General features: G+C 49.5%; 1 protein-coding gene across 3 annotated transcripts in view; it reads left to right on the top strand.

Annotated features, from left to right (window-relative positions):
* Positions 1-12,050, top strand: part of LOC116945638 (N-acetyl-beta-glucosaminyl-glycoprotein 4-beta-N-acetylgalactosaminyltransferase 1-like) — a 119,829-nt gene that overhangs the window by 42,283 nt on the left and 65,496 nt on the right. For 2 of the 3 annotated variants that reach the window (XM_032960143.2, XM_032960141.2), the window contains 2 exons: positions 4,645-4,779; positions 10,394-10,489. In XM_032960143.2, coding sequence (XP_032816034.2) covers positions 4,645-4,779; positions 10,394-10,489 — 231 coding nt within the window. The remainder of the gene's footprint in view (positions 1-4,644; positions 4,780-10,393; positions 10,490-12,050) is intronic. The other variant, XM_076069473.1, reaches the window with a different exon arrangement.

Below are 12,050 nucleotides of genomic sequence, written 5' to 3'. Positions count from 1 at the left end.
TTTCTATGGGATTAAGGTCTGGAGACTCACTAGGCCACTCCAGGACCTTAATGTGCTTCTTCTTGAGCCACTCCTTTGTTGCCTTGGCCGTGTGTTTTGGCTCATTGTCATGCTGGAATACCCATCCACGACCCATTTTCAATGCCCTGGCTGAGGGAAGAAGGTTCTCACCCAAGATTTGACGGTACATGGCCCCGTCCATCGTCCCTTTGATGCGGTGAAGTTGTCCTGTCCCCTTAGCAGAAAAACACCCCCAAAGCATAATGTTTCCACCTCCATGTTTGACGGTGGGGATGGTGTTCTTGGGGTCATAGGCAGCATTCCTTCTCCTCCAAACACGGCGAGTTGAGTTGATGCCAAAGAGCTCCATTTTGGTCTCATCTGACCACAACACTTTCACCCAGTTGTCCTCTGAATCATTCAGATGTTCATTGGCAAACTTCAGACGGGCATGTATATGTGCTTTCTTGAGCAGGGGGACCTTGCGGGCGCTGCAGGATTTCAGTCCTTCACGGCGTAGTGTGTTAACAATTGTTTTCTTGGTGACTATGGTCCCAGCTGCCTTGAGATCATTGACAAGATCCTCCCGTGTAGTTCTGGGCTGATTCCTCACCGTTCTCATGATCATTGCAACTCCACGAGGTGAGATCTTGCATGGAGCCCCAGGCCGAGGGAGATTGACAGTTCTTTTGTGTTTCTTCCATTTGCGAATAAACGCACCAACTGTTGTCACCTTTTGATTTAAAGCTTTCGTGACTGCAGTAATTCATATTCTTAGTTTTTTCGGTAAAGTCACGTTGAAGATAAACAACAAAATAATAAAATATATATAAAACAACGTGACTTTACCGAAAAAACTAAGAATATGTTGTCACCTTCTCACGAAGCTGCTTGGCAATGGTCTTGTAGCCCATTCCAGCCTTGTGTAGGTCTACAATCTTGTCCCTGACATCCTTGGAGAGCTCTTTGGTCTTGGCCGTGGTGGAGAGTTTGGAATCTGATTGATTGATTGCTTATGTGGACAGGTGTCTTTTATACAGGTAATCTCAGCTCGTTACCTGTATAAAAGACACCTGGGAGCCAGAAATCTTTCTGATTGAGAGGGGGTCAAATTCTTATTTCCCTCATTAAAATGCAAATCAATTTGTAACATTTTTGACATGCATTTTTCCGGATTTTCTTGTTGTTATTCTGTTTCTCACTGTTCAAATAAAGCTATACTCTTTGGTTCTATTCGGTAAAGTCACGTAGGTAAAACCTACCATTAAAATTATCGACTGATCATTTCTTTGTCAGTGGGCAAACGTACAAAAGCAGCAGGGGATCAAATACTTTTTTCCCTCACTGTAAATGACAACATGATTTGCATACATCATAAATATATTAAATTCCCCCCCCCCCCCACAGAAGTGAAAGCAGGCGATTGTATTTAAGTCGATGCATAATTACATGCCTCGCTGTAAAGCAGTGGCGGTACGCCTTTGGGTTTGGAGGCAACCAGACTTTTTGACAAAAGAATAAATTGCAGGTTTCATGTTTTTTAAGCAAACCGAGCAAGTGCCAGGAATATATTTTCGGTCACGAGCTCGCGCGTCTTTCCCAATCAGATTTTTACGTAAATCATTTCTTTTTTAAATGGCATATTGCGCCTCTGCGGAACATATGGGAAACAAATATTATCTTTTGATGGCCATATGTGTCGAATGTTCCGTTTTATGTTCGGGGACTTTTATCTTGAAGTGTTGGGAGGACGTTGGGGGGGGGGGGGATCCTTATGCCGCATTATGCGAAGTCACGTAATGAAATAAACAACGCTATTAATTACAGAATTAACGGTAACAAACGTATGCATAAATAAATCCCAAAACTAATGACGTGTAAATAATGCACAAAAACCCATCGCAGACTCAATTGGCCCTCGCCCACTGCTGGAGCGTCCGCGGCACAGGGCGGCGTCGCGTTTTTGTGTCGGAAATTCTGCCGAGAGGGCCGACCGCAACGTCAAGGAAACCCCAATTCCTTTTTGGGGGGGGGGGGGGGGGTGCTGCGCGTGTCTTTCTGTTTTCGGTGAAGCGCACCGAATGTAATGCTCGCCGCTGCCTGATTCCCTGTGCCCCGACCCCCGCCGCCTCCCCCTGTTCAAGTTTTCAGGCTCTCAAGTCCCCTCCCGCTCTTTCCGTCCGCCTGTTGTCCGAGGGTCTCTGGTCTTGTGAAGTGTCATCACGCGTGCCTTTATCGCGCGCCATTGTCTCTTCGGTCGCTCGCTCCACGCCCCGCAGCGTTTCACTTCTTCCCTGTCTGCTACTTCTGGAACAAACATTTCTGAAAATCGGCCCCCCCCCCACCCTATCATGAAGACCCCCCCCACCGTCTCCTCCACTGTACCACTTCCCATTTGTGTCTTGAAATGGTTGCATTTCTAAAGATTTAATCATCATCGAGGTCAGCTAAAATATCACACACATAATGTAGCCGACATTGGCCAAACATCCCAATGCTGAACCCCCCTGAAAAATAATCTTGAGGCTCCACGAGGCCTTTCTGGGTAAACAAGCATAATAACAATAATAGTCTCTATCTACTGCTATTAAACTGTTTTATTTTACCAGGTAATGTCAACTGAACTATACAGCTCTTTCAGAAGCAACCTGGCCACAATTGATCGCTCAACGAGAAGTGGCTTATGTGTAAATTTATAGCAGCCAAATACTCTAAACGTGTGATGTTGATTCTAAATGTGGATGAAAAAATGCAAGGTTCCGGAGAAAAATCCATAACCACGGACAGAGAGAAACATGCAAACTCCATTATTTACAGGCGTCAGGGTTGGGATCGAACCCACGACTTCCTGTATACCAGTCGAGGTAGTTAACATCTCACCACCGTGGTGCCCTACTGCTGGATGAAGGCCTCCCCGATCCGTGGCCATCTCTGCACAGTTTTGCGATGCGGCGATCCATCTTGGCACACCTTGCACATGGGCAGAGAAAGTGTCACGGAATCGCAAAGTCTCGTCGTCGCGTTACAGAGCGGCAACGTTGTCAAACTCACCGTTGCCCGTGTGCCGTTGAGTTTGCTGGTGCTGCTGCTGCTGCTGCAGTGGCAGATGAAGAAAAAAAAAACGCGACGTCAATTTCTTTTACAAACAATCGCAGGCGTGCTCGTGAACGGGAAATATTTGCAATGCGATTTTAAGAGGGCCCCCCCCCCCTCTCTGCAAACAGCCCCTGCCGGCACGGGCAGCCCTTTTCTTTTAGCACCGCTCCCTGGTGTATAAATGAGCTATTCTCTTTAACCTTTTGCGTTGTAAATGGAGTGCCAGCAACTCGCATTGTAACCTTTCTGCAAGGCACAACTTTTTTTTTAATGGAATAAAACATTGAAATGCCAGAGAGTAAACAGTTTAATTCCGCCGGAATTAAAAATGCTGCGCAAACGCTTTCGAGGGGATTAATTGTGCACGAGGAGGAGTGATCTGGGATTTGAGCGTGCATCTATTCCGCCTGTAAAGCTGCACCTATCGAAGTTTTAAGAGAGTGGAGTATTAGACAAGTACGCACGCACGCACTCGCTAAATTCCTTACCTTCGTTCTATGGAGTAAGCCCGCACATCGTCGGAACCTACTACATTATTTAAAATAATTATAATCTTATCGTATTTACATTACTTGTAAATTTGAATGCTGATCCTTCCCGTTGCGTGGGTGGTCGTGGTTGTGCTGCTGTGTGGCTCTCTCGACCTGTTATTTTTCGGGCGGTGCCGCTCGTTGTTGTTCGGCACCATGTCCGACGTTTCGCTCCACGTGCTCGGAACTTCTTCAGGAACTGAGGAAAATTTGATTCGGTTCCTCAAGACACTCCCGAAAGAATATGCGGTGCAACTGGAGTGGTGGCGCAGTGGTTGGCGCGCACCGTGGTACGAACCTGGTGACCCGAGTTCCATTCTAGGCCACTCGTACTGACCAGCATGGTTAAGTATGGTCAAGTAATCACCTTCACTGACAGTGTGGAGAGGCCTACATCCAACACCTCCGATTAGCACGGTTGGCTACGCACGGTGTGAAAGAAGTGCAACGTGCACACGTACATACAAAGGTGTTTTTGTTTTATTTTCTCGTGTTACACTTGGGAAATTGCTTTTTTGCTGAACTTATTGAAACCCAAGTCTCCCTTAAGAAAGAGACTCCAGCCTCTGTGGGCTCTCACCTGGTTATAAAGGTCATCGGGGTTCACCCATGTCCTCTAATTAGGCATTTAGCAATGACTCCCTCCACCCCCGCCCCCAGCAATACAATAAATTGTTTCGGTTCAGGCCCTCATTCAATTCACTTTTGCTTGTCCGACTTTCCCTGCCTTGTTTGTACCATGCCCTCATTGCGCGGCGTCTCGGTGGAGTTTCCTTCGCTCCATTAGCCCAAATGTATCGTTAGCGTTTAATTTGCACGCGATTTGCGTAAATTGTAAATAGTGGATTCTGACGCGCGCGATGTGATGCGCGCGTATTTACGGGCGTGCGAATACATTGCTGGCCCACGCATCACGCCGCTGTTGCTTGCCTGCGCCCCAAACACGGGTTTCTTTAAAGTGTCCCCGCGTCCGTGTGTCCGTGTGGTTCCCCACCTCCACCCCCCGTGCTTTTGGTAGATACACGGCGTTCCACCGGATGAGGGGGTCAATGAGGACGATGAGGGGGGCCCTGGGGAGCCTCCGGGCGTTGGTGGGGGGCCCGGTCGGGGACTGGGTGGCGCTCCGCCCCCCCAAACCTCGTGGGAGCCCCAGGTGGGTGCTGGCAATTTCGCCAAGTTAATTGTTTACGTGGCTTTTTTTTCGTGTGTGTCCCCGTCAGGGTAAAACGGTTGGGACAAATGAGGTCAACAGATGATGACCGTAGATGAGAGAAGATCGAGTGCAGAGGGGACAGAGGGAAGAACAAAGCGGGGCAGGGCAGTCCAAGCGAGAGGCACAGCGCAGATACGGCATTACAAACGAGAGACAATAAAACGAGAGGCGGGTTCGATAAGATGAACAGCTTCGATTTAAAGATTTCGTGACTGCAAGGATTCATCTTCTTTGGTTCTTTCGGTAAGGTCACGTTACCGAAAGAACCAAAGAAGAAGATGACCAGTACAAACGAGTCGGCTGCAAACAAGACGAGACAGAAGAAAGAAATGAGACTGGGCAGTGTAAATCGTGCTGATCAAACAAAGACCGTCGAGGCAGTCGGAACCAAGGAGTCCCAATGATAGCTGGAAATGAGGCAAAGTGGAATCCTTTGTCGAATCCAACCGTGACCCTGAATTTGGACGATTTGGCGATTTAGCGATTTGGCGTGGCTCGGCGGCATGCGTTGCTTTACGTCTGCCCAGCGACGGCACCGGCGCAAAGCTCGCCGTCGCTCGCGAGCGTCGGAGTTTGATAAGTAACGAAGAGCATTAGCGCATCGTGAAAGTAAGGCGTGTCACGTGTGTACGTGTTTAAGGGCACTGCGTGCGTCGATTGACTTTTCTGGAAAATCCTGCGTTCGGGGAGGAAACCGGAGTGGCCGGAGGAAACTCACAAATCCAAACTGAAAACGTTCAGTAGATCGACACGAACACGTTAGCAGCCTACTTGCCGCCGTACATTTAGTTTTGTTTGCGACGAAGAAAGAGCCATCGCCCAAAACGCGTCCCCTATTATATACGTTTATCGCGTCGAGGCGGCAGAGTGTGTCCGGTTTGTCGTCAGTCCTGCTGCACCACTGTGCCGCCGCGGGCAGAGGGGCGGACCCCGTTCGCCCGTGGTCGTGACCTCTCACCCGGCTGCCACGGGGTCTCGGGCTCACGAGCGGGCGTAGCAGCGCTCGCCCGCCCGTAAGCCCGCGACCCCGCGAAACCGCACTACGGGAATTGGCCAGCGGGCGTAGCAGCGCTCGCCGGCCAATTCCCGTAGTGCGGTTTCGCCGTGAGTGAGGCGAGAGGAGGCGGGGCCTCGGTTGGCTGTGCCCGCGGCGTGACGTCGCGCATTTAGGAAACGGAGAGAGTGCGGGTGGAGCTCGGAGCGCCGAGCCGGTGCTGCCGAGATCCTGGTTTAAAATCCGAGGTTCAACCGCCCGTAATTAAACCGCTGTCTCAAGTGGAGCGAGCGAGTGGATGGTCTCAGCCCAGTCTCCAAATACTACGTAAAAATAAAATAATTGTAAAAAAAGAAAATGGGTTTTCAATGAAGTTGGCAAAAATTCCATCCAAGAGTTAAAGATAAAATAAAAATGCTTCGATTTCCATGTCACACAAGCATTGCTTTGTAGCACGGTGTTGTGGAAAGTGCTCCCGCTCAGGATAAATAATGTAGCTTGAAGGGAAGTAGTTCTGTGATGTCACACTCCACGGGTCGCGATTCACTGCTGTGCGAGAGTTTCGAACAGATACTTTGTCTCCTGACATGACGCTGATAGTACAAGTGGAATAAAATTGGGTGAAAACAGAAACGCACATTACATGTCCGCAGGCCACACGCCCAGGAAAAGGCAACCGTGGTTTGCTTTTCTTTTTTTTCTCTCCATTTCATGGGTCGGCGGTAAAGCATCCACAAATGACTTGTAAAAAAAAAAGTTTGGCGGCGTTGGCGGCGGCGACGGCGGCACCGGAGCCAGGACTTGGGGGGACGCGGACGCTTCACCGCACGTGATTCATCGTCCAGAAACTTGGGGAAGTGCGTGGCCGTCACGGTTCAGGCGCTTGCCGAGAAATACGACCGCAGTGGCGGTCGCTCGCCGCCGTTAAATACCCAGCGAACACCTGGGGGCTTCACATGGGCGTTAACCCTCGCGCAGGTGCTGGACTGCAGTGACTGCCAACTATTAATAAATCTCGTATGGAGAGAGAGAGTGTGTTTGTATGATATAGTACCGAAAGTCGATCTACCCTTGTAAATATTGACATTTGACAGAGATAGAAGAAAATTATTACTCAATTACATGGAATGACTCGCAAACGATTAACTCCCGGAGGGGGCGAGGGGTCTCGGCTGCCATTGCTGACGTGCAAACTTCCGTGACGTGGTGGATGAAAACGGCCTTCCTCAAACTGTGAATGAATCTCAAACTGACGAGAGAGAGTGAGAGAGACCGTTGAGGTGGCCCCACGTGAACGACTTTGGAGTGGGACACGGAGATGCGCCGAGACGGAGGTGTTCCCTCTCGAGCGGAATCACAACGTGGGTGACGCCGTGACAGCAGGGTTGGCCTGGGGACGGTAGGGGTGGGGGGGCTAACGCTGTGTCGGTCGGGGGCGCCGAGCCGGCACCGGCGACAATCTTTGGTTTATATCCGAGGTGGCCGCCCCCGCGACTGCTCCGGGGTTCCCAGCGGAGCGGATTGATGGCCTCGGCATGGTCGGCGAGGACCGAACGGGGAAGGAAAATCGCTACGAAGAATCTTTTGCCTTTCGGTTTGGCTGAATCCCGCCGTGTGGATGATGAACGTGGAAGAACCGGGGCTGAGGCGGGAGAGGCAGGCCTGAAAAGAGGTGATGATGATGACGCTATGCCCGTCACATTGGGTGTTAGTGGTCCTGCCGCCGTGCGGCGGCTCTGGAGAGTTTCCTGGTTGTCGTCGCATGTTGTTCGGCTCGATGTCCGACGTTTCACTGCAGCCCCGTCAGCCAGCACGCGAAGTGAATCGTCGGACATTGTACCGGACAACACGCGGCAACGACTCCGAAACCACATCGGATGGATACCAAAAGGCGGCTCGAAGAGTGAACCAGAATTTGCAGGACTCTCGAGTGGACGTGGAGACGGCCCAGGAAAGGAATGAGTGGAGAACAAGGGTCAGCAAGGTAGACTCCACATGAAGCGGGAATTGCCCAGAAGAAGGAGAGTGCTAAAATGATTACGAAATTTTTCATAATTATCGACGAAATTAATTGAATGTTGAATAAAATATTTTCTTTTTTTCTAATCGATTAATATGGCAGACGCCAGGCAACCGGCTTCCAAGACGGCGGCGCACACGCCCAGCGTGATGTTGTGGCCATCGGCAGTGATGACGACGATAACCTCATCAATACAGCGGTCCTGCCATGCGAATGTGGAATTTGCATCCACTGCTTCAAATGCCGCCGTACCAACAACGAAGAAAGCCACCACCCAGAATTTACGATCACGGGAAAGCCTGTTTTGTTTTTTTGCAGATACGCGCCCATGCATATTTCACCGCGGCACATGCACTCCAGCAAATGTTATGCGCATGCTTCTGTACGGTCCGTGTGTGTGTGTGAAATTCCGTGCGCAAAATTCGGAGAAGGTTCCACCCTCATTACATTAAAGCCCCCTCTGTAAGCGAGGGGAAGGGCGAGTGCCTGCTGGGAAGAAGGAGAATAAATAGTTGTTGTGCCGCAGTTTGAAGCACAGAGTGAGTGTGTGGGGGGGGGGTGGTGGCGGGAGGGGGGGCGAGGGTAACGAGTGGCAAGCTCGGGGGCAGCAATGGAATGCGAAACGCAACAAACACTTTACGACATCACGATGACGTCGCAGCCACGCGTTGCACTTTACGTGCCGTTTTTTTTTTACACGAGAGGCCGTTGTGTGCAAGCGCACAGCATGGCACGACTGGCAGCGCAGAGCAGGGATGTATAATTTATGCCGAATGGATTCTCAGTGATCTCCGAGGACATGTTTGTTGCGTGGCCACGAGGGGCTAATGGGCCTGCGAGATCTTCAAAGTCGGTTTCGTCGTCGTTTTTGACTGCAGGAATGAGGCGTCGTTATGTGGCCGGGGTGTTTAATTTCCGTGTGAACGTTTCGTGAAGCGGCCCGCTAATTTTGTTCCAACAACCGAGGTTGTGCTTTTGTCTTGATGCCCACGGTTACGCCGCCTGGTCCAGGAGCTCGTCCATTTCTCAGACCGTGAAGGGTAGAGTCGAGTCGGAGTCGTTAAAAGTCAGAATATTGACTTCCTGCTGAAATCCATCATCGGGGCATTGCTTGTCTGCTGTTTACAGCCCTGAGCCAGGAGCAGAAATTCCACATTCCCATGGCAGGGGCGAGTCTAAACCAGATGGGAAACCACTTGACTTTCCCAAAAAGTGGTCGTCACTTTATCTACTTTATCTACCCCGATAGGTTGATGGGCTGAGTCAACCCCCAGCCAGGATTTGAACTCACAACAGTCTGAATTGCTCTGCCACTGAGATGCCTGGCCAGATAAATGCGGAGATTGCTTCAATAATTTATACGCTCAGAGTAATGACTCAAAACACTGGCACCGTTTTCCATGTATGTATAATAATAGGGTTTTTTCCCTTTTTTCTGGCAACAAAGCTGAAACCTTTTTACGAGGATTCATGTCTGCATTAACCACAATACTTGCAGTCAAAATGCAAACAAAAAAACACGCTTATAAAATAGGCATTGTCCTTGAAACTGATTGGTCCACACAGAGACAGCTTTCTTTTGAGCCTCGTCTGTGGTTAATCTGTGGTTAATGCAGACATGAATCCTTGTAAAAAGGTTTCAGTTTTGTTATATTTTGGTACTGGCAAAGGAGGTATAATGTATGTATGTTGAACTTCTTTCACACTGTACGTCGCCAACCATGGTGATCGGAGGTGCCGGGAAGGACAACAACATGCAGTTGTTCGAAATGTTAACCAGCATGTGATGTCAGGGTATGAGTCATGGTATACACCCTTACAGTAAAATAAATCTGCCAACGCAACAAAAACTATTTATGTCGGCAGACCAACGTACATTGTGCGGAGAATATGACACCCAAAAGACAGCAGTTCTAGCACACGATTCGTAAATAAAGATCGTGGCTTCAGAATAAACATAACCCTCGGTTCGCTAACATTTTTTTATTTTGTACAGAACATTTTAGCCCCCCCCCCCCCTTGCGTAGACTGTTGTTGTTGCCACCTTGTGCCAGACACAATGCGTTAGCGCGCGTGCAGTCGTTTTGAACGTTGGCACACACCCCACTGGGCGACCTCCAGGGTTTAAAAAAAAAAAACATTTGCCTGCGAACTCCGGCCGCCCAAAGCGCCAGGCTGTACACACAAGCGTCATGTCATACGGCAGCACCGCCAGCGAAGGAGAATGTCTCTTGTGACATTCTGTCGCGTGCGTGCGTTTACTCGAACGCAGCTCGTTGCCCAGGGTAACTTGTTTGCTGTAAGCAGAGTGCTGTTTGTTCATAGCTGGGAAAAAGTGAAAGCCAAGTAAAGATATTGCTATGTATTTGTACACTTATGAGCAATCGGGCTTAGACTGATAGTTCTGTTTGGTGCCCACGATAATCATTCATTGAATTTGTGTGCCAACCGTGCTACTTGGTGCCACTTGACCGAGCTGACATGTTGGCTGTGCCGTGCCTCCCTTCCTACCACCACCCCCTTCCCTTGCGTGGGTGCAGTTCAAAGGTCGTGCCAACCTGCACGTTTTCGAAGATTGGTGTGGCTCGTCCGTGGGACAGCTTAGGAAGAACATCCACTTCCCCATTTTCCCGCACGTAAGTCGGTGTGTGGGGCGGCTGGCCGGTGTCACCAGCACCAGGCACAACAGGCAGGGGGAACATGGGAAACTCAAACAGAATTATCGCTGCGGTGCCACTGCTGTTAGATAGCGGGGTGTTTGACATGGTGTGGATGACACACGGATTGTGTTTCCGCATCAGCCAATCGAACAGATACTGCACATTCTGCATTTATTGAATAAATAAATAAGCCGTGCTCTGATTATTTTCTTATATATTTATAGTCAATCGTTCAAAGTCCATCTCGAGATTGCCAGACAATTCGTAAAGCACGCAGTTTTAAGCACGGAGGCGCAGCAAACCACAGACAACCAGGAAAGCGGAGAGAACCGATGCTATCAACAGTTACCCAAGCTCTCTGTGGTTCTATATTGGGACCTTAGTTCAACTCCATTCATGAAAGCATGTGGGAGGAAACTGGAGTACCTAGAATAAAGCCACATCTACGAGGATGGTAACGCTCAACCTCCGTAAAAAATGAAAATTAATCTACTTGCTGTACTGCCATCATAACTTGACAAGCGAGGAGATGGCGACCTCTACCCCTTCTTTCACACCATACATAGCCACACGTGGTAATCGTAGGTGGAGAGAAAAACCGGAGGACCCCGAGAAAAATCCACGCGACCACGGGGAGAGAGACACACACAAACTCCAAATACACAGCAGGCGTCAGGGTTGGGATCGAACCGACGACCTCCTTCATACCAGGCGAGGGAGTCAACATCTCGCCCACGGGTTCGGAAGTAGTTTCACAAATCCTGTGACCCAGTGATCCTCGCCTCCACGTGCTGGGTTTAGAGGCCTCCTGCTCCACGAATAATGATGTGCACCTCGCGCCCCTCCCCCCCCCCCCCCCCGCATCATCCACGTACTGCCGACCCTCGTCATTCAACGAGTTACTGGAAAAAATGTGTATCGAGATGCAATTCAAGAATCATTTGGTTCACGTTGTGTTTAAAACGATTCAAGATGAATTTCAATAGATTCAGAAATCAATGGAAATCAAGAAAAAACGTGGGTTTTACTTGGTGCTGAATTTAGCGCCTCTAGTGCCTGCGGGGGGTCACTTGACAAAATATTACATAAGATACACATACGAACAGAAAATCATCCATTCTTGCTTGATGAGTGCATGGTATAACTTGTAAATCTATTTTTAATGGACAAATCTGTTACCACATGACCACCGCTCATTGCGTTGCTCGCAAGCGAGGTGGTGAGACTGGTAAACCTGGAGAGCTGGTTTGCATAATAACCTTTAAATACGAGATACAAGCATCGCGTCTGCTGGGTTTTTTGACATTCCTCATAGACACCGGTGTAGCTGTCAACCGCATCAGAACATGGGGTCAGCAGGCTGATGCGCAATTGTGGCCACGCAACGCAAACTCTAGACCACGGAGTAAACCCACGGTCGTCTGCGCTCCTTCAATGAAGGAGGAATAGCAAAACTACACCGACTCTCTCCTGAAGCCCTCTCGTGGCAAGCAGACCTTGACATTGGAATTCAGCTCCTGAACATCTTGCCATCACA

This window comes from Petromyzon marinus, chromosome 24, assembly GCF_048934315.1.
Source record: "Petromyzon marinus isolate PM22_M1 ecotype Great Lakes invasive population chromosome 24, UKy_Petmar_22M1.pri1.0, whole genome shotgun sequence".
Lineage (NCBI taxonomy): Eukaryota > Metazoa > Chordata > Hyperoartia > Petromyzontiformes > Petromyzontidae > Petromyzon > Petromyzon marinus.
The sequence above is the reverse complement of the archived record's forward strand: the minus strand, read 5'-3'. Positions and strand labels throughout refer to the sequence as shown.